Source organism: Erpetoichthys calabaricus, chromosome 13 (assembly GCF_900747795.2).
Source record: "Erpetoichthys calabaricus chromosome 13, fErpCal1.3, whole genome shotgun sequence".
Taxonomy (NCBI): Eukaryota; Metazoa; Chordata; class Cladistia; order Polypteriformes; family Polypteridae; genus Erpetoichthys; species Erpetoichthys calabaricus.
Window position 1 is genome coordinate 36,008,856 of NC_041406.2, and position 25,829 is coordinate 36,034,684.

Consider the following 25,829-nt stretch of genomic DNA (forward strand, 5'->3'; position numbering starts at 1 on the left):
AAGGTAGAAAAAATATAATAAACAAGTTGGATAGATTTTCAACTGACACTACATTAGGTGTAGTAGCACATTTCAGGGTCTCAGACTCTGTTTATGAAGGTCTTATTCTACCAAATCAGTTATTTCTAGTATTGTGCATTTTCCTTTATTTCTTTTATGATATTGTTTTTTGTCCGTAAAATCAATATTACTTTTAAATTCTTTAAAGATCATCTCATGTCTTTTTAAATACTGTGCAAGTATATTTTATCATTTCGGGCGATGGGGGTGTGGATGTGCAGCTAGATATTAAGATACAAAAATTGTGACTTTGTTGTTGAAACTACTGCAGACATATTTACTATAAATACCTGCTCAATACCAAAAGTAATATAATGGCACATAATATCCATGCACAATTTCATGCAACATTTAATCATATTAGTTTCTCACTTCCAAACAACTTCTTCATGTAAATGGCATAAATGACATTGGTTTTTGTGGTACCCCCAGCAACAATGAACATCTGTGACTCTTGTCTTAAAACTCAGTATTACTAGGCCACTGTTAAAAAGTGGCCATTACGAAAAGTTCCAGGCCATCACTGTTAATAAAAGTCTCTCTCATTTAAAATTGTCCAAAATATAACCAGGGCAAGATCCAACCTGCGAACGCTGCAATCAAGTTCCGGCCTCACTGGGCCACATGTTTTGGGCCTGCACCAAATTAACATCATTCTGGACCAAAATCTTTAAATGCCTTTCAGACAGCCTTGGTGTCACAATCCCTCCTAATTCACTAACAGCTGTGTTTGGGGTACACTATTGGCATGTAGACTTATCTTGCTCAACTGGAAGAATCCTAACTTTATACTATTTGAAACTGGAATAAATCAAATTCGCACTTAAGAGGATCTGTACAAAATTTTTTCAAAACCTGGCATGATCTAATCAATAACATTTTAGAATAAGCATTTAAATTGAGGAAGCAGGTTCTCTCCCTTCTTTTACTCCATTTATCTTTATTCATTTATCTATTTACTTATTTTTACTTGCTTTAAGTTTTACTCTGCTGTCCTAGCTCTTTCTCAGGGGTGGGGGTTTATTTGTTTCAAACCTATTTTTGTAAAACTTGATTTGTTTGTATGGAATGTTATTTGATTTTAATAAAATCAATAAAATTAAAAAAAGGAAAAAGTGTCAATCAGAGGCCCACATACCATGCATGTTCAGTGCTGTGGGACAGAAATAGTTTGTGTGTTCGTGTGTGTGTGTGTGTGTGTGTGTGTGTGTGTGTGTGTGTGTGTGTGTGTGTGATAAATTAGGCCAATCATCACAGATATACCAACCTTTCTGTAGTGGAAATATCAATCTGTACTACTTAAAAATTGAAAAGAAATATCTTTAGTAAAATAATAAAAAAAAAGCTTCCAGCAACCCTGTGTATTGTACGTTATTGTGCAATGATGGATTAATGAGGTCACCATCACAGCAGATGAGCAAACCTGAGCAAGAACAACTTTATTTTATCCTCAACAAGAAATGCCATATACTGTATTCTCTCCCTGAATACTGCAGCCAACTTAATGCTGTTCCTAAAAGGTGACATTGTTTCCTGAACTGAGCCACACTCTGCATTGGGTGTATACAAGACATTACCTATGCCTCCTGAAAACTGTAGTGTATGCACAAGCTTTAAATAAATCCACATAAGCAGGGACTCTGTCTTAAATACCTATATGTAATCAACTGATAAAAAAAGACCTCAGATCTGTATAGAGCCAGCATTTTTGTGTAGTGCCCAAAATCTTGGAATATTGGTCATAGTCATTTACATATAGTACAGATTATATTTGTGTCTTCTACTATTTAATTTGAAGCTCCATATTATACAACAGGAAACAGCACATGTTTAATGCAGTATTTTTAGATAAAGTAGTAGGTAGTCGTTGCTCCACTCTCATCTACTTTCTGTCCCCTTACTATTAACTGAACTTCTCGTTTATTTAATGACTTTCCCTAGGTTTCTATTCGCAGTGTCACAAGTTGCCAACAGTGTGAGTTGTATCCCTCTCTGAAAGAATGTTATCATTTTTGTGTGCAACAGAAGATTCACTCTACAATACTTTGTACGTTTCTACTTTCATTTATTTTCCTTTATTGTTAAGAAGTTGAGTTTTGTTTATTTCAAACTTGCTTCCAAATAACATGATACAATTGATATACTCGTGCTGTCTGCACAAATGCCTGCTTTCACTAGAGAGAGAGAGAGAGAGAGAGAGATAGAGAGATAGAGAGATAGAGAGATAGAGAGATAGAGAGAGAGATAGATAGATAGATAGATAGATAGATAGATAGATAGATAGATAGATAGATAGATAGATAGATAGATAGATAGATAGATAGATAGATAGATAGATAGATACTTTATTAATCCACAAGGGGAAATTCACATACTCCAGCAGCAGCATACTGATAAAAACAATATTAAAGAGTGATAAAAATGCAGGTATAACAGACAGTAACTTTGTATAATGTTAACGTTTACCCCCCCGGGTGGAATTGAAGAGTCGCATAGTGTGGGGGAGGAACGATCTCCCCAGTCTGTCAGTGGAGCAGGACAGTGACAGCAGTCTGTCGCCGAAGCTGCTCCTCTGTCTAGAGATGATACTGTTCAGTGGATGCAGTGGATACTACATGATTGACAGGAGCCTGTTCAGTGCCCGTCGCTCTGCCACAGATGTCAAACTGTCCAGCTCCGTGCCTACAATAGAGCCTGATTTCCTCACCAGTTTGTCCAGGCGTGAGACGTCCCTCTTCTTTATGCTGCCTCACCAGCACACCACCGCGTACAAGAGGGCGCTCGCCACAACCGTCTGATAGAACATCTGCAGCATCTTATTACAGATGATGCAGGATGCCAGCCTTCTAAGAAAGTATAGTCGGCTCTGCCCTTTCTTGCACATAGCATCAGTATTGGCAGTCCAGTCCAATTTATCATCCAGCTGCACTCCCAGGTATTTATAGGTCTGCACCCTCTGCACACAGTCACCTCTGATGATCACGGGGTCCATGAGGGGCCTGGGCCTCCTAAAATCCACCACCAGCTCCTTGGTTTTGCTGGTGTTCAGGTGTAGGTGGTTTGAAGTTGCACCATTTAACAAAGTCCTTGATTAGGTTCCTATACTCCTCCTCCTACTCACTCCTGATGCAGCCCACGATAGCAGTGACGTCAGTGAACTTTTGCACGTGGCAGGACTCCGAGTTGCATTGGAAGTCCGATGTATATAGGCTGAACAGGACCGGAGAAAGCACAGTCCCCTGCGGTGTCCCTGTGCTGCTGACCACAATGTCAGACCTGCAGTTCCCGAGATGCACATACTGAGGTCTGTCCGTAAGATAGTCCATGATCCATACCACCAGTTATGAATCTACTCCCATCTCTATCAGCTTGTCCCTGAGGAGCAGAGGTTGGAAGGCACTAGAGAAGTCCAGAAACATAATTTTTACTGCACCACTGCCTCTGTCCAAGTGGGAGTGGGATCGATGTAGCATGTAGATGATGGCATCCTCTGCTCCCTCCTTCTCCTGGTATGCGAACTGCAGAGAGTCGAGGGCATGGCGGACCTGTGGTCTCAGGGGGTGAAGCAGCAGCCGCTCCATGGTCTTCATCACATGTGACGTCAGGGCGACAGGCCTGAAGTCATTCAGTTCACCAGGACCTGATACCTTTGGGACTGGGGTGATGCAAGATGTTTTCCAAAGACTCAGGACTCTTCCCTGTTCCAGGCTCAGGTTGAAGATACATTGTAGAGGACTCCCCAGCTCCAACACACAGGCCTTCAGCAGTCATGGCGATACTCCATCTGGACCCACTGCTTTGCTGGCACGAAGACTCCTCAGCTCTCTGTTTATCTGGGCTGCTGTAATTGCGGGTGGGGGCAAACTCTCTTTACCCGATATAAAAAATATTTAGAAAGGATTTATTTAAAAAGGACCAGAGTTTGACAGATACTAATTTGCTATTGGAAATATAACAGAAACAATGCTTGTAATTTGTGACTCTGCAGACTAAGCCATCCAATTCAATAACATTTTCAATCAACTGCAAACATTGGCTTCTAGTTATACAATTGGTTGGAATCTTAACTTGCATTCTCTGTAGGTGTTAAGGATTAGTGTTGCCCACCCTTGCCTTAGACAAACACTTTGCCACAAAGGAGAAAACTTTTCTTAATTAGAACCCCATACTTACAGTAATTAAATCTTTATTCCTTAATAACAGGACACAATTTCTACCACTTCTTCTCAAAAGCAGGCTTTAAATAAACTAACCCTTCTAGTGGCAAAGAAATGATAGATTATCTGTGACTGTGCCCTGTGACGAGTTGGTGTGGTGTTCAATGCAGAGGTGGATCTTAATTTACTGTTGATGCTGCCCAGACAGCTTCCTATAGTAAGTCCTGTGGGCCTTTAAAGGAAGTGAAGTCTGGAAACAGAAAAAAAAATTATCTATGTGTGGAGGCAAACCAGTATCCACCATAAAATTTAAACAGCAAAGTCCTCAGATTAAATATTTCCAACTCTTATCACTGCAATGTCAAAATTTTCCAAAAAGATAAAAAATCGAGCAAGTCACTTTAGCCCCACTGCAATATATAAATTAATATGCTATATTACCAGTAAAATGTGCTTAGAGGTGTCTGTTCAGCAGGTAGATCACTTACCAGCCCTTCGTGCCTCAAGGCATGCAAAACTCATTTCCTCTTTCAGCTCTTCATTCTCCAATGCTATGGCCTCTCCTACTGTAACAAATCTTCCAACAGCCAGGTTCACTGCTTGCCCAACTCTCTGAATGGCATGTAGTGTTTTTTCTGACTTCTTTGGCTTATCTTTGTGATTGATCAAGGTTGTAATCTGAAATGAAAAGAAAGCAATATATTGATATAAAGCTTTACTACTATTGAATTTTAGATGATTTTATTTATACATTAGAGTACATCCTGAGAAGCTATACATCTAACTCTTGGAGAAAAAAATGTTGCTATTTATCAAAAAAGACTTAATTTTCAAAAATACTGTCTTACTGCACAAAAGAACTGCATTATTTCTCAAATCTAATGCATTTTTTCTCAAATACTGTACGATTATGTTTACTCAAAAAGTAACATGTTGTTTTAAATTATAATTGCATTCTTTTGTAAATATGATTGCACTATTTCACAAATGTGTCATATGATTGCTAACAGTAGCATTGCCCGCACATGTTATTTTCTGTTCTAGGAGCACGCAGAAAGGGGCTTACTGTGGGTTTTGTAGGCAATCAGGGAACAGATGCCTAAATAATCTTGTTATAGATAATATTTTAAAATGGTGTGATAAGGTGGCACAATAGCGTGTGTTCCTGCCTTGCAGCTCTAGAGGCTCAAATCAGTCACGTTCATTGTCTATGCAAAGATTTACTGCAATCAATCTGACTGGTATGATAGTCAATGTATAACTTCCCTGTACTATACAGCAAAATTTAAATTAGATTTAAAATTTCTAGATTTATGTTTGGGTCTGGATTGACCATTATACATGTGCAAAATATTTTTCTACCTGCTCTAGAACACAAATCATATAAGCACTGTGCTATTGGCATCAAAGAAGCAGTATGTTTGTGCAATAATGCAACTATACTTATGAAATAATGCAGTTGTTTTGAGAAATAATGTAATCATGTAATGCAATACTATTTAGAAATAACACAATTTGCAATAGTAACACAATAAATGTGCGGCACAATGCAATACATTTGCAAAACAAATTTTTTTTTTTGAATTAGCCATGACTTTCCAGATCCCCCCCCAAAAAAATTCTAAAAACACAGCTCAAAATCCTACAATAAACACATCCACTCAGGTCCAATTTAAAATTAGCAATATCCTAATTCACATATTTACAATGAGGAAGGAAAACGGAATATTCTGAGAAAATCCAATACAGTCATATGGGGAATATGCACATTCCACAAGGACAGAAGTTGGGTTACGTATTCCAACCAGGGGTGCTTTGTTAATGAGGCAGAGATGCTAACTACTGTGCCACAACACTACCCCAACACAAACTCCGCCTCCCTAACAATTTTTTCTGTAAACATACAGACTAACATATATAACTTTACCTCATGATAAAAAAGGCATATCAGGAAAGAAAATATACAGTGCAAATTAACTAAAATATCAACTGAGGAAGACTCTTAAAGCATTCACGTTGAATGGATGCCATACAGCTTGAGGAGGATGTAATGTTACTGAAATACAGCACAGGTTAAATGACATCAAAGTGCTGCATAAAGAGAAAAATTGCCAAACTTCTAATAATTATTTTTTTAATGTGCAAGGTCAATAACAGTGATGTAAAAAAATAGGTCTATGTGAGGGGTAGGCCTGAAATATAACATGAACATGACAGACATTCTTGGTGCAATCTATTTAACATACTGTATCTTTTACAAAGTACCATACATTTATACCAGCTGTTATAGACCTAAACCAAATGTTTTTTTATATAATAGTAATAATAATAGCAGCTCACTATGGTAAATGTGGAGAGGACCCAGGATTGAACCTGCACCCGCTTGATTAGAGACAGCAGTTCTTACCTCTGCACCAGCCTTGCAGATATGTCTAATTTGTATCGACTGATATTTGGGCTTCAGTTTTTACACATTGACTGTAACATGCAAATTGAACAATTTCCTTTTCTTTCGGTTATATTCTTGAATAAAAGTGCACTTGTTTTGTTATACCTTTTGTGAAAGCGTTTATTTGATATTTAGACTTCAGTCTTCACACATTATACAATTCACGTCAACATTTTGTCATTACTATAACATGAAAAAAGTTTCTGTTTTAGCTACGTGTTCAACATTTATTGCCTCACATTTTCTGTCATCCCACATTTGCACAGATTACTGTAGACCGGAACACATATTAAATGTACTGTATGTATTCCAAATAACGATATATTATTTACCCTATACAATTCCAAACACCTAACTCCCAGATAAAGAGAGTTAAGCTGTGAGAATTTTGTGTCTGACTCAGTGGACGATGAGTAAGCAGGCTGCCTGCTACTAGTGCTGATTGACACATTTGCAAAACAAAGACGCTGTTGAGGAGGTGCAAGGAAATTTAAGGTGGCCCAGCATTACAAATATTTCCATAGGCTTCAGGGATTCTAATGGTAATAAATTTCAGGGTTGCAGGGACCATAGGCTATTGTCCCAGGATTGGGCAAAAGGCTGAAAACAACACCAGACAGGATTGTAGTCCATCACAGGGACAATTCTCACTCACACGCACACATAAACACAAACTGTAACCTGTAACATAGTGGAAAGCATTTCTAAGGCATAAGGAAGAGCAGTGAGAGCTGGAAAATAAGAAAAAAATAGTAAAGAAATTTGAAAAGTTTAAGTAAAGATCCCTGCAAGTGATGTGAAAGGAATGTAGACACCACAGGATAGAAGAATGAGGGATGCAAATGTAAAAACAAATTACAAAAAAAGTGTAAAGGTGTAAAGAAAAGTCTTCACAGAAAGAAGTTTTCTTGTTTTGCAACTTTTCTCACTGTCAATAAAAATATATACGGATACGTTTTTGTATTTCTACAAAGGGATACATACAGTGGTATTTACAGTTTGCTAACTAGGGACAACCTTTTCTTCTTTATTTCCCCTTCAATAATAGTTGAAAGTGATTTCAATGTTGAAACATTTTAATAAATCATGAATCGTCAATAAGTTTAAAAAATTGAAAGCTTTATGTATTGCATATTGACCAGCCTTAAGTTAAACAACTCTATACCCAAAATGCATGTTTGTCCTCTCATCTATTGTATCTAACTGGACTGAACGAACATTTAAAACACACCAATCAGATACATCCATCTCACTAGACTTTTTTTTCCCCAAAAATATGACATTTATAATGACTGATTGAACATGCATCATTTTATTCCTGTTAAATGCAGGATTTGATTGTCCTGTTAACGATTCTGGCAAATGCTAAGAGAAGACAGTGCACATGTGTGTCCCTTACAATTATATTAGTCCATGTATGTGTCTCTTATAATAATAATTCTTAAAATAAATATAATTAAAGATTACCATTAATTCTCCTAAACATATTGCTCAGCATGCATCAGTATGTACTAAGACACAAATTAACAAATGTCATAATCTCATGTCCACTTTCAAACTCCAAATGTGGACCTCAGTCCCCGTACTCACAACCAGAGCCACAAAGATTAAGCAATTTGCATTAATGGGTTACCAATAAAAAAATTAATAAAATAAACACACTGCATTATACCACCTACTGTAGGTCTTAGCTTATCTCAATCATGTCCAGGCAATTTTTTCTCAAATACACACTTCTCTGTTGACTTATAGTAATTCTTTCTCTGCTTTGGGTCACTTACTAATTACAATGGAGCAGGAACTTAAATTACTAGACACAACTCACAGCTCTGAGCACTATATGATTAGCAGGATTTGAATACAATCACACAGGATTGTTCACTAGTAGTAAGCGAGTCTACTGTACCAAGATAGCTGGTGGAAAACAGTGGGAATAAAAAATAACTCAGTTGATTGTTGTTGAAATGCACTAGAAATTTATAACAAAAATATTAACTTTTAAAAACACTTTCTTATGTACTGTACATTACAAATATGTTTTTAGATAGGAGCTGAAGAGAGGTAGGCTAGGTCTGCATATGTAGATTACCCAATAGTCCAAAACAGTGATATCAGATGAAGGAAAACAATGGAAATAAAAATTAACCCTTCTGTTTATTGTTAAAATACACAAAAAATCTGTAACAAAACACAAATGTTAACCTTTAAAAGAATTTTCTTGTTTACAAATAGCTATACATGTACATGTTTTCTATAGGATTTGAGGGTAGGATGTTGCATTGTGTTTGTTGGGTGCCTAGGCGAACTTTGTTGGACGTAAGAACAAAGTGGAGTTGGAAAGGAACTTGTTTGTATGTAGGGGACTCACAATAATGTACATTCATTAAAACTTTGCAAACACATATTTATCAATGTTGTATAACAGTACTTTTTATGCTTTTACTGTAATGCATTTGAAGATTAGCACCCTCATGTGACAGCAATGCTCATTACATCAATTTAATTATGCTGCACATTCTTTTCAAGTTAAAATGATGTTTCAAATTAGAATATATCCATCCATCCATCCATCCATTGTCTCCCGCTTATCCGAGGTCGGGTCGCGGGGGCAGCAGCTTGAGCAGAGATGCCCAGACTTCCCTCTCCCCGGCCACTTCTTCTAGCTCTTCCGGGAGAATCCCAAGGCGTTCCCAGGCCAGTCGAGAGACATAGTCCCTCCAGCGTGTCCTGGGTCTTCCCTGGGGCCTCCTCCCGGTTGGACGTGCCTGGAACACCTCACCAGGGAGGCGTCCAGGAGGCATCCTGATCAGATGCCCGAGCCACCTCATCTGACTCCTCTCGATGCGGAGGAGCAGCGGCTCTACTCTGAGCCCCTCCCGGATGACTGAGCTTCTCACCCTATCTTTAAGGGAAAGCCCAGACACCCTGCGGAGGAAACTCATTTCAGCCGCTCGTATTCGCGATCTCGTTCTTTCGGTCACTACCCATAGCTCATGACCATAGGTGAGGGTAGGAACATAGATCAACTGGTAAATTGAGAGCTTCGCCTTGCGGCTCAGCTCCTTTTTCACCACGACAGACCGATGCAACGCCCGCATTACTGCGGATGCCGCACCGATCCGCCTGTCGATCTCACGCTCCATTCTTCCCTCACTCGTGAACAAGACCCCGAGATACTTGAACTCCTCCACTTGGGGCAGGATCTCGCTACCAACCCTGAGAGGGCACTCCACCCTTTTCCGGTTGAGGACCATGGTCTCGGATTTGGAGGTGCTGATTCTCATCCCAGCCGCTTCACACTCGTATATATTAGTTATATTATATATTTTATATATATATATATATATATATATATATATATATATATATATATTAGAATATATTAGTTAGCTAAAATTATGAAAAAAACTATCTAGCAAGCTAATGCACGGATAACAGACATGGGCTTTACAATAACTGAATATGTGACTGGTCAGATCTTGTGTCTGTTGCGAGTAGAACTAAAGTGACTGATGACTCTGCGGAGTATATCAATTTACAGCTCGATGAGGAGCTGATTGCAAAATTTTGCATAACATAACATCTACAAAAAATACTGTAATGGGAAATTAGTCAGGTCTAAAATATGAAACAAATAATCATTTGCTATAGAGTCAGAGGGACAGACAGAGGGAGAGAGAGAGCAGAAGGATCTAGAAGTGGGACAATGTGGGAGGAGAAAGATGTTGGTGTCTCAAAACAACATGGAAAAAAGTAGAAAGATTCAGAAAGACAATCCCAGAACATACAGAGAAATGTACCAGGATGTTAGAACAGCAAAGATGATACATAGGAGCAGAGTCACATAGAAAATCATTTGCAGGGGGTAATATACTGCTTTAAAGTTATTAATAAAATTAGAGTGAATTAGTATTATTGTACATTAAATAACAAAACATGTAATTCAAGCCAAAATGAGCCATGGGTGTGTAAAGTATGTTGATCAAATTTGTGTTCCTTTAAGATTTGGAAAAAGGTATAATGATGGCACATTGCCCACCACAGCAGATATGTAACATCTTCACTGAGGAATCACTCAGAGTGTCATAACCCTTCCCTGCAGCTTTACTCTCTGAGACTGTATGTCTGGAGTGCATACTTAGAATGCTTTGAATTACAAACAGCAGTTTCTGCTGGTCTAGTAAATGGTTAGGTTCTGATTCAGCTGGTTACCCATGATTGAGCTTACTGTCTGGCTATGTCAGTCATAACAGGTCCACATGATGGCACAAAATGATTAAAAACTGTGACAAAGTCCGTAGTCAGCAGTACTATTCCCCTAGTCACAACAGCTACAAATTCACCTCCGTCAAAACTAGCTTGCATTTTCATAAGTAAAAAAATAGAAGTCGCTAGATGAAACTTGATTGAAATTCTGTGGGAAAGAAAAAGTTTATGATTTTATGTGCTCATTTGTATTGGCAGAGTTGCCTGACCCAAGCCCATCATATCATGATGCCTTCCTGTACATAATCAGAAATAAAAAGAATCTGATCAGCTGATCACACCTGAGGTACGGGTTTGGAAATCCACCATTCTCTTTTTTCTTTTACTTACAACTAAGATCTGTTCTCAAAATTGCAATGTTTCCTTTCCTTTATGGTTATTACTCTTACCACTGTATTCTTATGACTTTTCATTTCATGAGAAATCAGATTATTGTTTCAATTGTTCACTGATTTTATTAAACTCCAATAAATATATCAATCAGATAAACCCTACCACCTGATTCAGCCTCAGAGGCTCTTTATTTGTCTCACTGTTGGGTAGCATTTCACCCAAAAAAAAAAAAGTTCAAATTCACTTGTGATGAGGTAGATCAAACAATATACAGTAATCCCTCGCTATATCGCGCTTCGCCTTTCGCGGCTTCACTCCATCGCGGATTTTATATGTAAGCATATTTAAATATATATCACGGATTTTTTGCTGGTTCGCGGATTTCTGCGGACAATGGGTCTTTTAATTTCTGGTACATGCTTCCTCAGTTGGTTTGCCCAGTTGATTTCATACAAGGGACGCTATTGGCAGATGGCTGAGAAGCTACCCAACGTACTTTTCTCTCTCTCTCTCTTGCGCGGACTTTCTCTGATCCTGACGTAGGGGGATTGAGCAGGGGGGCTGTTCGCACACCTAGACGATAGGGACGCTCGTCAAAAAATGCTGAAAGATGATCTTCACTTTGTTCCCTTCTGTGCTGCTGCTTCCTTTAAGTGACATGCTGCACGGTGCTTCGCATACTTAAAAGCACGAAGGGCACGTATTGATTTTTGGTTGTTTGTTTTTATCTCTCTCTCTCTCTCTGCTCCTGAAGGAGGGGGTGTGAGCTGCCGCCTTCAACAGCTTTGTGCCGCGGTGCTTCGCATACTTAAAAGCCAAACAGCCCTATTGATTTGTTTGCTTTTCTCTATCTCTCTGACATGATCTGCTCCTGACGCGCACTCCTTTGAAGAGGAAGATATGTTTGCATTCTTTTAATTGTGAGACAGAACTGTCATCTCTGTCTTGTCATGGAGCACAGTTTAAACTTTTGAAAAAGAGACAAATGTTTGTTTGCAGTGTTTGAATAACGTTCCTGTCTCTCTACAACCTCCTGTGTTTCTGCGCAAATCTGTGACCCAAGCATGACAATATAAAAATAACCATATAAACATATGGTTTCTACTTCGCGGATTTTCTTATTTCGCGGGTGGCTCTGGAACGCCACCCCCGCGATGGAGGAGGGATTACTGTACAGATTCAGTCAAAAAAGATAATTAAACCCTCTAATCTGCATCACAAGAATGACGTGTGTGGGTGGGTGTCCTCTCAATGTGATTGCACTTAGGGCATGATGCACATTAACTCTGATACTATGTAGTGAATGTTAAACATTACAAAGGAAACATTATTAGGACATATTAACAGGGCTAAAGGCAGTAGACATATGATTTGAGATAACCTAAATGGAGGTGACAAACATACAGTAGTGAAGAGTAAATACACATTATACAGTGAAATTAAATTCACTGAAATTTAACCATCTTAAAGTGAAGCACCTCACTATATGCCCTCACCACAGCTTGACACTATCGCAAAGATGAAACGTATACTTTCTCTAGCATTCAAAGTAATGCATATTTTTCTAATTAGATAATATCCAATCTGCTCTCAGAGCTTTATTTGATAAACAAACCTCATAGATAATGCTTGAGGTACACAAGCACACCTCTTGTTGACCCTTCATTATGATTATTCCCAGGAAAAAATACACTATCAGTCAAAAGGTTTAGAACCTCAGGTTTTCCAGCTTTTCTTCAAATTTAATCATTTGAAATGCAATAAATGAACTAAAATGGTGAAAAGGTAAGCAGTAAACTGCCAGAGGTTTAAAGTTTAGGTTAGCAAAAAATGAAAAAAAGGAAATATCAGAATATTACAAATAAAATGGACAACTATGCTGCAGCAGGGATTAATGGCTTAGTTCTATAAAGCAAACTGCCATAATTTTCTACAAAATGTGGATCATATGTCAGACTCTACCAAAAAATATATAGTAAGCAACGGTACCCAAGGAATACTCATATACCTGGCAACTGACCATAAGACATGTTCTTCTCCTGAAAGAGCTCACCTGCCTATCATCATATTGTTCATGTTTCAGAACTGTGTAGGATTAATGGAATCTCCAGCTCCTGTGGATCCAAAGCCTTCAAAGAAATTCTTTCATGGTTTAAAAAAAAGCTGTGTCTTGAGTAATGTGTACTAGCAAAAACAAATGCAAAGGTGTCACACAAACTTCAAAACATTACAGGAGCTACTAAAATCACCACAGTAAATTAATGTCAAGGAAAAGAATTTAAAATCTTGGTAAATGTGTGTGGCTATTTCCTTAAAAACATATCAACAGAAAAATAAAAATGTAACTGATGTAATGTCAATAGAAAAATAAAAAAATCATTAAAGTTCCTATATTTTCCCAAAGGAAAAAGGTTTTAAAATTGTCCAACAAGACTTAGCAACAGTGCTCAAAAATAAAATCAGCACAAAGAAGTACAACACCAATGCATAAAAGTTGAAGTGCTACTAACTCTGGCATACAAATGACACTGGCAAAAAGGTACTATGCACTGTACAGGCATGCAGGTATAACAATTTAACACCAATACACTACAGGCGTGAAAAGACAAAATATTTTAAATATGCCAATCACTTCTCACCAGTCTTTTTAATTTGCAGGGAGGAGAACGGAAAACACTGCTTGTAAAAATCTCTTCAGCATGACCACACAAGGAATTCCTGGAATGTTAAATCCTCACTATATGCAACAAGCTTTGTCAGGTATTTTCATTTTAATTATTTGCTCTGAATAGTACAGCAGGATGACGTTATCCAAACACACTCACATTTTTAATTAAATGTTCAGTGTTGCATCTTTAAATACAGAAGAAAGTTTATATTTTAAAAAGTAAGTTAGAGATGTTGCATGTTTGCATTTCATTCCAATATGACAAAAGTTAATTTAAAAAAAAATCCTTAGTCTAATGTGAAAACAAGTTTTGGATTGGGACATTAATCCAATTTTTTTTTTGTTAAATGCACTTGATGAAAGTCGCACAATCGTTCTTTAAATACCAAGGCACTTACATCCTTGAAAACAGGTTAGATCCTGTTTATAACAAATTGCTTCAAATTGAGCAACAATAAATGGTGTAAATAAATATCACAATAAATTATTTCTGGAGTTCTTAAACAGTTACTTACTCCAACACAGCTATCAAATACAACTTTGCATGTTTCCATTTCCACTCTTCCACATGAGTAAAGAAGACACATGAGAACCCCAATTCTCTGATCTACTATTTAATATAACACTAAGGTCTGTGTATGTGTCCAGTTCCTACAAGCAATCTGATTGTTCAGTTTAGCTTTGGAGATGCCATAGAAAGAAGAAATGCGAGTGTCGAAACACAAAAGGAGGAGTAAAGGTGTAAGAAGCATGCTGAGAGTCACCTTGAAAGACGTTAAGTATGAAAGTGGAAGGAAGACAAGCAAGGCACCTCAGAATAACAGAGTCTGAGAAGCAAGCTTTACAGCAACATGCTCAACAGAGGAATCACTGGGCCAGGGAGGTGAAAACACACAAGGATACAAAGGAAAGATGCTGAAGGTACACAAAGGGCAAGAGATACAGTATAAAATATTTTAAAATTTATTTTACCACCTGTCTTCAACAGGTAACATGTCTATAGTCTTAAATAGTTTACATGTTTTATTAATAATATTAATTCACTCTATTTTTGTAAACAAATTCAGTCTTGATTGCAGAATGAGCAAATATGAATTTCCCCTTGGGATTAATAAAGTATCTATCTATCTAGTGATCAATTTTTCTCTACTTGGAAAGTACAGTGCAAAGCACAGGAAAATGAAATCTGGAAACTCAATAACATTTATTTTATAAATGAGATTATAAACAGATCTTACTATACAGCAGTTCTGCAAATAATCACATTTCACATAAACCTTGTTTCTTCTTATCTGTTAATTTAAATAAGCAGACATTTATTTATACTAATGAATATGAATTTAATTGCTTTGATTAATACCCACTGTCTGCAGTGGGCTAGGGCCCTGCCCAGGGTTTGTTTCCTGCCTTGTGTCCTGTGTTGGCTGGGATTGGCTCCAGCAGACCCCAGTGACCCTGTAGTTAGGATATAGGGGCTTGGAGAATGGATGAATGGAATAACCACTGTAAGAAGTTTGAAAAATATGTTTCATGAACATTCAAGATCATGTGTGGCTACATCATCAGTGCTATAAATGAAGAGATGCCTAATAAATGGAATTTGTATGATCATTTAATTATCCATTCTCAACCAAAATATAGCTTGTATATTAACAGGAGTTAGAAGTTACTTTTCAGTAAACAATTTTTCTTTATTAAGCATGCACTAGATTGTGTACCAAAAAGTTGTTGGTTCAGTTTCCCCTACTGCAACTCAGTAGACATTAAAAAAGCCACTTAACCTAGCAAGGAGAACCATTATCATTATTCCTTATTATTTGGTTGATGCCTTTATTCAAGGCAACTTGCAACATTTGAGAGATACAATTTGATATGTTTATTTTGCTTTTCTAATTGAAGCACAGGCAGGACGTGATTTGCTCGTGGTCACACACAGTCAATAGCAAGATTTGAATCCACAACCTCAGGGTTTAAAGTCCAAAGCCGTAACCACTACAGTATGTCCAACTGCTTGCCAAGTATGCCCTTATGCTTTATTACATGTCCTGTGACATGTAGGTGTTTATAAATAGTATGCTGAATAAGATCATTAACTTTAATGGCCTGATAAAAATTATTTTTATTTAAACTGACCACTTAAGTAATATAGTAGAGTTACTTGTTTTACACAAATTTGTAAATATAACTTATACTGAGTTATCAAAAATAATTGCTTTTTTAAACTCTATCTTGACACAAGCAGGTAAGGTCCTTGCAAAATTAAACAGTCACATAAATAGAGGGAACAGTTTTATCTTTTTATGGAAATATAATGAATGCAGTCTACCTCTATGAGTAGGTGATGTCTCAGTGTTCACAGTTTACAATTCATGTGTGCTTATATACCTGAAGAGATAGTTATATGTGCTCTAGCCAATGCAGAGACATACTGACAACAATTTACTATGCAAAGTGTGAGGGACAAAAACTGTTAAGTGAGGGGGAGACATAGCTCCTAGAGAATTTATCACCCTGTTCATACATGTTCAGACAGAAGCCAGGTGTGCAACATATTTTACTTAGCAGACTGCCAAGCATATCCTCTCTGTCTGCATGGATGTGCCAAGGACAAATTGTTTGACTTTAGCTATCCACGCAATATTAATTTACCTCATTACATCTCCGCTGCACAAAACAGCCTGAAATCACTGGCATGTAATTATCCTTTGGTTTATCACTCATGTAAGCATTTTCAGATCTTTCAGGTATGGATGGTATAATCACCTCAGAAATATGTAATTTTGCTCTTAAATTGTTTTTGTAGCTCTATTAATAAAACTGTTAAAAACTACACACACATAAACACGTAAAGAAATACTTTTACTGAATCAGAATTGACAGTGCCCCGTGCACATTTTCTTTCACTTCCAGTACCATTAACTGAGTGGCTCAGGTTTCTACTATTCATGAGATCACTGTGATATGTGTTAGACATATATAAACGAAAGACCTATGTGCACGCGTGTGCGTGTGTGTGAGAAGCAGTTTGCTCTTCTCACACTCAACCACAGCCTCTAAAAGGCGCATACATGCAATTTTTTAATTTTTTCGGCACTTGCATGCATCTCAGTTCTCACTACGAAAAGTGTGTGTGTGTGTTTGTATACAGCAGTCCACTCAACTCATGCTCAACCATAGCCATGGGAAATGGTGTGAATTCTACAGAAGATGTAGAAGCTTATACAAATGTAAGTTATACTTGTTGAGATGGCACATTCATGCAATTTTACATTTTTTTCAGTGCTTGCATACACCTCACTTCTTATTCAACCCAAGCAGACATACTCATCTTTGTGGTACATACACTTGTACGCTCACACAACGAGTTACCATATGTTTGCCTGAGACAGGTTCCAGACTGTCCTACTCAATTTGTGCCACTGCTACACTCGACTATACATCTATCTCGGACAAGATATAACCTGTCCTGGCCCACTTAGCTGACACATCTGCAAGATCACCAATATAGTAAAACTGCTAGGAAGTCTTCGGGTTGTTTTTTTGTCCCGAAGACCATATGCAGCTAGTTTCAATATAAGTTCTAATTTAATCAATATTTCCAAAGCAAGTTTTAGTGGTTCAGCTGACACTTAGCACATCTTATCTGCCTTATCACCAATGTCAGGGATTTAACAGTACATCCCCAATCTTTCTTTAGTACCCACAATTAATTTAACGTAACCTGACCATTTCCTATGCCACTGACACATAGTAGTTCACCACTGAGAGAGAGAAATGTACTACTATTTCACTCATTCTTGAATTTGATTAAATGCTGAATTACTTAGATGCCTAATTGCAGATCCAGAAAATATGTGAAAATAAAAATAAACCTAGAAAGCATTTTAGTTTACAATTATGTAAGTCATACATGAACAAAGAGCCTAAAATTGGTTACTTACACTTCGTAATAAAGAACATTATTAAAGAGAGATAGCTAAGCCCCAATCAGAACCTCATGTGGTAGAAACCATTTTTTGTGTCTGTATGTGCTTTTCGTGGAATTCTTCTACTTGGACCACCATTTGGTTTTAAAACAAATGTGTACATGTGGATGTTGTGTGATGGCCTTGTGCTTGTCCAACAAAAACTGTCATCTCGCCCCATCAGCTGTGTTGGACTAAGAAGGTTTTAAAAATTTAATTAAAATTATTCTTAGTAATTATATTTTCATGCAAGGGCCAGGAAACTACCAACTTTAGGTACTAGCAAATGAGAGAACAAAGGCATAATTGATGTTTTTTATGAACAATGCTGCACATTCTCTCCCTCTGACGCACTGAGTACTTTTAGCACACACATTATTCAGTAGAAGTATGTCAAGAAATGCTACTGGGTCTCATCTACGGCCTTTATAATGCCTCACAGTGACTACTCTCATCGATAGTTAAGTAAGAAGATTTTTTTTTTCTTTTTAGTATTTCTTGTGTCTGTTTGAGGGAGGTTGTTGTCGTCTGTCATGATGCAGAATTTCTATGCTTCTTGAGATTCTACTATCTAGCTATACAATAACTAAATCAATAATATGGATATAAGACATATAAACAAAAGATAATGCTCAAATAAAAACACATATTATGCAAAGAAATAAATATACACCTACATATTTATAGGATTTTTTTTTAACTGCCCAATTCCAGCTGTATTCTTAAATGAATCATCCTGCACACAAAAAGCAACAACTTCAACTGAATACAAAACATATGAATTTATACTAGGTCCACTATCTGTGACACAACCTCTACTGAAGGCCATACACTACAATCTCAAGACACAGGCCTGCTTAATATTCCAATAATAAACAATGATATCACAGGAGACATAGTATTTACTTAAAGGGAAGTCAATGTCTAAAATTACGTCCCTATCAATATCTGAGAAACTTCATTCATCTCAGCACTTAAACCAAAGCAAAATAATTATTTAAGCATATATCAACAATTGTTTGAGATGCTGCTATGGCTGTTTGTGTTGGTTTTTCTCAGTGCTTTTTAATGGATTTTAGTAAATGTTTTTATTGCCCATAATTAAGTCTTCCCATCCATGTAAAAGACATGGCCTAAACTTTAAGTGCATTTGCCAAACTAAAATTCAAGACTTTTGCATGCAATTGGTATTACCTTACCACTCACAGAGTTAACACCCACTACAAGAACATGTGTGTGTCTGAATTAAAAAACAAATAATTTTCACTCATTCTTCATCTCATTGTTTAAATAAAGAAGTTAACTAATGATGCAATTAAACACATATCATTTGGCTTAAATAATTAATACAAGTGTCATCAGCATAGAAACAAATGAGTTGTGTTTATAAATTATATCTCCTAATGGTCATATGCGCTGAGAAAGATAATGGGTCGAGGCATTGAACCCTGAAGGGCTATATGTCAAGCTGTGGATAGAAAGGAGAGAGTACTGAATTCAAACTTCTGCATATAACTAAAGTTATGAGGTAAACTAACCAAAAATTAATAATAATAATATATATATATATATATCATATATCAATCACTGAAGGAGATTTGCGGTCATCAGGACAAAAATTATGTACTATTGAAGGAATAAATGAATAAAATTATATGTTGTAAAGGGTGGGTGCACAAATTACTTACAGTATTATGGTAGAACATAAAATGTGCAATGCACTCTTTAATACACAGGGACTAACTCAAAGATTAGAAAGCTCCTAATGAAAAACACAACTGAACATAAACATAATAACTTTTGTTCACTGACATAAAGTCAAAAGTAAGATTGTATAAACAAACTCAAACTAGCCATTATTTCCTCTGTGCTTTGATAATGGATTTATTTCTAAGTCCAAACACTTTCATGAATATTGCATGAAGACACAGCTTTTTTTATGAAAAAAACACAGTATCTCTGCCTGATAACTGGTAGTGATAAAAACATTAAAAAAAACGTCTTGGGTGTATCACTTTCATATATTACTAGATGTCCAAAGAAACCTTAATTTAATCACTAATGTGTTGTTTTTCTTTGCAGCACAGAAGTGGAGAGAAGCATCACCAATTTTGAAAATATATAATGACAGATCAAAAGAAAGACAGACACGAAGAAAGCCAGGCAGATGTGTATACACAGTAACTGTAAATGCAGAGCATCCATGCAACTAAAAATAGCTATGGATTTCTTATAATGGCCCTGATGGCTTTAACCCAGATATGACAGAGGCAAAATGTAAAAGCTCATCTTAAGAACATTAGAAAAGTTTTGATGAAAGGAGTCCAGAAAGCCTGTAAACCGTCATTCACCCAAGTGTCCAAAATAACAGCAAGCTGAGTGCTAAAGTCCCTAAGAGTTTACTAAGCAACTAAGCTTCTAAATACCAAGCTCCTTTTATGTATAGTTTTTATCTGTCATTTAAGTTTAAAGATTGATTGCACTAGTTTAAAAAATAATTAATTTTCTTTTTCTCAATTCATTTTTTTCAATACAGGTTTACACAGAGTAAAAGCCATTCCCGGTGGTTTAAAGTTAAAGGAGATAACCAACCCTGGAAGGAGCGGCAATACATGTGTTTACCAGTTAGCATGAAAAGTGGGATATTTTATCATATTCTTACATCGGTATTATAAAATAGTCCCGAAGACAGCATGTTTCAGAATGTTACTATTTACTCTACATTTTTATCTATTTCATCATGAAATTGTAATATTTTAAAAATAATGCAAAATCAAAAATTCACTTTATTAGTCCATTATGTACAAGTGTACAAGATACAGACTATTAAAATGATTCACTAACTAAATGCTGCATTTTTATTGGCATCTTACATGTTGGTTTTCTTTAGTTCTTCTTGTTGTAATTAAGCATTACTTGTTAATTCTGTTTTAAAACTAAACAGTACAGAGCAGTATGTACACTGTATGATCATCACAAAATACTATGAAGTAAAGAAACAAATATAATTAACTTAAATAGACATCACAGATGAAAGCAAATATGCAATATTTGCATAGAAATAGCAAGAAAGACTGCTGGGCAATTTTCTTTTGAGTAATAAAACACTGTTTTGAAAATACCCATGGTTTCAAGAAATGCATTCTCAAATTTGGCTCACAAATCTGTATCACAGGAAGGAGAGTAACAGTGCCAGGATACTAAACACAGCTTGCAGGCGCCTCAGACTGACACCAAAAACATTTTAAGCTGGCTCATATGTTGTTGTACCGCAGCTGCCAAAATACGATTGTGAGCTGTGACAGTATTTAATTGCCTGTTAGTTGAGATTTCTATGTATTCATGTATCAGTTCTTTTGTTTCAGAAACACATTTCAAATTTACTAGAAAGTTGAGGCAATTTAGATTTAATGTCCATTTTCAATTTAAAACACTGAAACACTAGACATGCTTTCAGCACTACCTGTTTGCTGTAACAATGTTTAAAATATCAACAAAAACCCAAAATACAGCATACTGTATATGTGCTAACAATGTCCTAAATGTCAGGTAGTCAAAATTAACCTGTGTGTGTGTTCAGAACTGAACATATATTCTGCACACTATATTTTAAACTATCCACATAAAACACAAATATTAGATACAAGAACACAAACTGTTAGTTTAACAACTAGAAAAACTCATTACTATAAACACTAACACAAAAAGAAAGCTGGGCTGTGAATTTCAGAAATTGGAGGTTAAGTTGCACATGCCAGAGAATCCCATCAGACAGTGACATTAAAGTCTTACAAAGACCTAAAATGCATCTTTTACAAGGTTAACACTAAATGAGATATTTTAGACAGTGTAAACTGAAACTATGAGAAGACACAAAGTCACAATTAGAAGAGATAAGTAAACCTTATACAAACAAGTAGTTAAAATATGCCCCTCAAGAAGAAAATTCAGGAGTACAGCCTATATGTAGTTGTCAATGTGAAAACTATTCTACTATATACTGTATCTTAGATTTTATATTGTTTGCAAGGGTAGTTAAATAATTAAATACACTGTAACTGTATAGACACTCTGCAAATGACAATGTGGCCTAATTGAGAAGGTCGACTATTCAATACTAACACTATGTGATCCTAAGTAAGTCATTTAACTGCTCAAAATTAATGAAAACTGCATCAGAAAAAAGGCAAGTTCAATCTTTCACATGATTATAGGTATGTATCACCTGAAATCTAATGTACTAGAACACAAGTGGTTACTTTTTTGGGATAATTTTTAAAACTCACTCAAGAATGATGTACAGTATGTTCCTAGCAACTTTTTATTAGCGTAACTGGTAAAAGAGTATCAAATTATGTTACCTGAAGACTCACTGGTTGGTTGGTTGGTTGGTAGGTAGGTAGGTAGGTAGGTAGGTAGGTAGGTAGGTAGATAGGTAGATAGGTAGATAGGTAGATAGATAGGTAGATAGGTAGATAGGTAGATAGATAGATAGATAGATAGATAGATAGATAGATAGATAGATAGATAGATAGATAGATAGATAGATAGATAGATAGATAGATAGATCCTAATGCTAATCCCCAAAAACCTTACAATAAACTTCTCTAAAGTGAAATATTGTTTTTGCCCAATGGAAAAACTCAACACAGAAAACATGAAGAGATTACAAATTAACACAGTATATACACAACTGTAATGTTTTTGTAATTGGTAATTAACTGATACAGCACTATCTAGAAAGGCAGAAATATTACTGCATTAACTACAGGTTGAGTAATCTAACCTGAAATTCCAAAATAAGAAATGCTCCAAAATGTGAAACTTTTTGAGCACTGACATGATGTCACAAGTGAAAAATTCAACACTTGACCTCATTTGCCCATGTTGGGCTCTGACCAAAGTTTACAGCGTACATTCGTGAAGAAAAGAGCACCACAAAGCACCAACACACAATCAACAAGCACCGGAAAAGGGGCTGGCATGTGGTGGGTTTAGGAGCTGCAGGTGCATTAACAAAGGGGGAAAGGTGAGATAACAGCAGTGTCGCACTTCTAAACTGCTGTGTATTGGGGAAGTGAGCTGCGCTGCAGTTTAAAAGTGTTGTGCAGCACCCGCAGCCAAATTTCCCCATGGGGACAAAAAACTATCTATATAAAGTGTGTTTTTTGCTTATTCTCTGTGTACAGTAACCTTTTAATCAAAACAGCATCGTAAGTGAAGATGGAATGCCTGCTTTTAACAGCTGATAAAAGTATTTTCCTGATGCTACTGTGCACAAACTTTGTGCACAAAATAAAAACGTTGCATAAAGTTACCTTAACATTAACAAACAAAGCAAACTGAAACATAACCGTAAACCACTCCCAAGTGCAATTTCTATGAATTCTTTTTAGATTCCTCCCCATGCATCTATAGCTTAATTTATCTCAGTCAAATAGGGAAAGACTCCTTGTTAATATTTTTGATACAGATAAACAGTATTACAAGAATACAGTGATATGTGTATCAAGATGTTTATTGCTGTTTTTAATGTCTGATATATAAAAAAACTGGTTTAAATAATCTTTCTGAATTCACAAAACACCTCATTGTTCAAGTGGTATATGACTTCACTATGTAGGACAGATTTGGCAAACTCACACCACGCCTTACATATTTGCATAAGAAGAAAAGAGAGCTTTTCATGTTTCTGAGTTTAGAATATTTGATGAAGTGTCCTTGTCCTTCCAGCACTGCCTCCTGCAAGGAGGGCCTTTCCACTGTATTTTTATGCATTACTCAAATTTTTCTTATCATCTATCAATAACTTCTCCAGTCAAGTTCAGTGTTTCCCCACCCTTGTTAAACTGCCTGAAGGCTTTCCTGCTTAACCTCTCTGAATTGTCAAGTGATTGGAAAACTTCCTCCCACACAAGACCATTGCTATACTAGCTGCATTCTTCTTCACACTGTGTTTTCTGTTTCATTTTGAGAAGTTGTATCACTTTTTGTATCTTATTTGCTCTGTCAAACAACTTTCAATAGATTATCTTGTTAAAAGTGCCATAAAAGATTAATGGATAAATTCTGTATTTTGTAAAGTTGATGTTGTTTCTTCATAGTCATGGTACATATTAATTTGCTGTAGAAAATTGTGTTCTAAAGTGAAGTTTTTTTTCATAAATTTAAAAGAAAAGCTACAATATCTGCTCTTGGGTTTTATAATCGAGGTAATTTGTACTGAGTTCCCAACATGAAAAAACCATAAAAACATATCAAAGAAGCTGAATTTTTAAGCCTAAAGAGTAATCAAGAACTGATCTGTGTCTTCAGATTGCATACATATTGCACAACACTCTATCAATGTTGTTTCAGAAAGAAACAAAAATGTAAAAAACAAAACATTTTTGTGAGATTCACTCATTTTAAAAGACGTCTGTGTGCTTTACCTTGCTGCTCACCTTCCACACTTCAGGGTCAGGGACATGGATTCACTCTGAAAAGTAATCTCCAAGCACTGTTATTGACATTATTGACTGGTGATGTCAAGATATGAATTCCTGTCAATGTGCTGTAGACAATAAGACAATAAAACCACTGAAGAAAGTCTCACTTACAGTCACTCAATCTTTCACTATAAGGAGGTGTACCCCCCCCCAAAGAAAAAAAAAAAAAAACTTACTGCTTGCTGTCGCTGGTATCATAATGCAGGCATATGCTTTAGTGATTTAGCATGACAAAGACTGAGCAATGTGTGTAGTGTGCGATCAAGTGACTGAACTGAACTGACATTATAGGCATATATTTGGCTTTAATCAGATTGAAATTTAGTAAGTTTAGTACAGATGTGTTAGCAATGGCAGAGTGGTAGCTCAGAGCTGTCAAATCCTAACAGCACTCGAGTCTGCTAGGAGTTTGCACATTCTAAAAGTGTATGTATGGACTGACTGGTATTACTGAGTTGTCAGTGGGGTTTATTAACAAAAACACACTGTCCTCAGTTTTTTAATTACCATATTCTCAGCAAATGTGACTCGGCATATGCTATAAATTTTGAAATCATTGCTGCTTCAAAGCAGAGGTATTTTTCAGGTTTTACAGATTTTGGGACCCGGTACCCTTAACGTAAATTATAACAAGTGCAGGCTTCACTTTAGAATTCAATTTCGTGTAGCAAATTAATGTATACCATTATCATGAAGGAATGACTTTGAATTGAAAAATACCAGACTTATCCTTGAATTCATCAGCATGCAGATCTGTCTCAAAATATAAATTAATCTTTCATAAAATATTGATGTATTTATCAAGACAGTGTCATCATAATGGCATGCTATTTCAATGAACTGTACTGTATATGGACCCTGTCATCAGTCAAAATCTTTGTTTGCTAATGTTACAATTCCTGAAAAAAAATTTATCATTTGGATTTTAAGCTTGATAAAAGAAAATAAGTACAGATTAAAAGAACAAATATTTCTCAAGTTCTAAATGTGCTTGCTTTATTCACATAAGGTAATTTTTGGGGGAAAAAAAAACTAAAATTAACTTTTTCAGTAAGGTTAAAATAGAATACTTAGGAACAAGGAGGGTTCCGGTAAAATTACCCTGTTCTAACGTCTTAAAACAACCACAATATTCTACTGAGAATCAACACAAACATCAATATCAATTTAAAACAATTACTTGTATCATATCTTGAACCCAGTATGTATAACTGCTTAGAATCAAACAGGAAAGAGAAAACAAGAAAAAAGAAGCTATTGATCCTCCAAGTTAAGTGTCTGTGATACCCTATGCCCAAAGCCAATGGCCTCCACTAGCTTTTGGGACATTTTGGAGCTTGTAACCAAAATGAACCAGTGGCAAGTGAAGAGAAAGAGTCAGTTGCTCAGTGTCTAAATAGTGCATTTTATTAATGTTTAAAAATGAAAGCAGAATAAATAGTT

General features: G+C 36.2%; 1 protein-coding gene across 2 annotated transcripts in view; it reads right to left on the reverse strand.

Annotated features, from left to right (window-relative positions):
* The window catches only part of ctnnal1 (catenin (cadherin-associated protein), alpha-like 1), a 173,733-nt gene that overhangs the window by 64,036 nt on the left and 83,868 nt on the right, over positions 1–25,829 (reverse strand). For both annotated transcript variants that reach the window (XM_051935957.1, XM_051935958.1), the window contains exon 2: positions 4,706–4,895. In XM_051935957.1, coding sequence (XP_051791917.1) covers positions 4,706–4,895 — 190 coding nt within the window. The remainder of the gene's footprint in view (positions 1–4,705; positions 4,896–25,829) is intronic.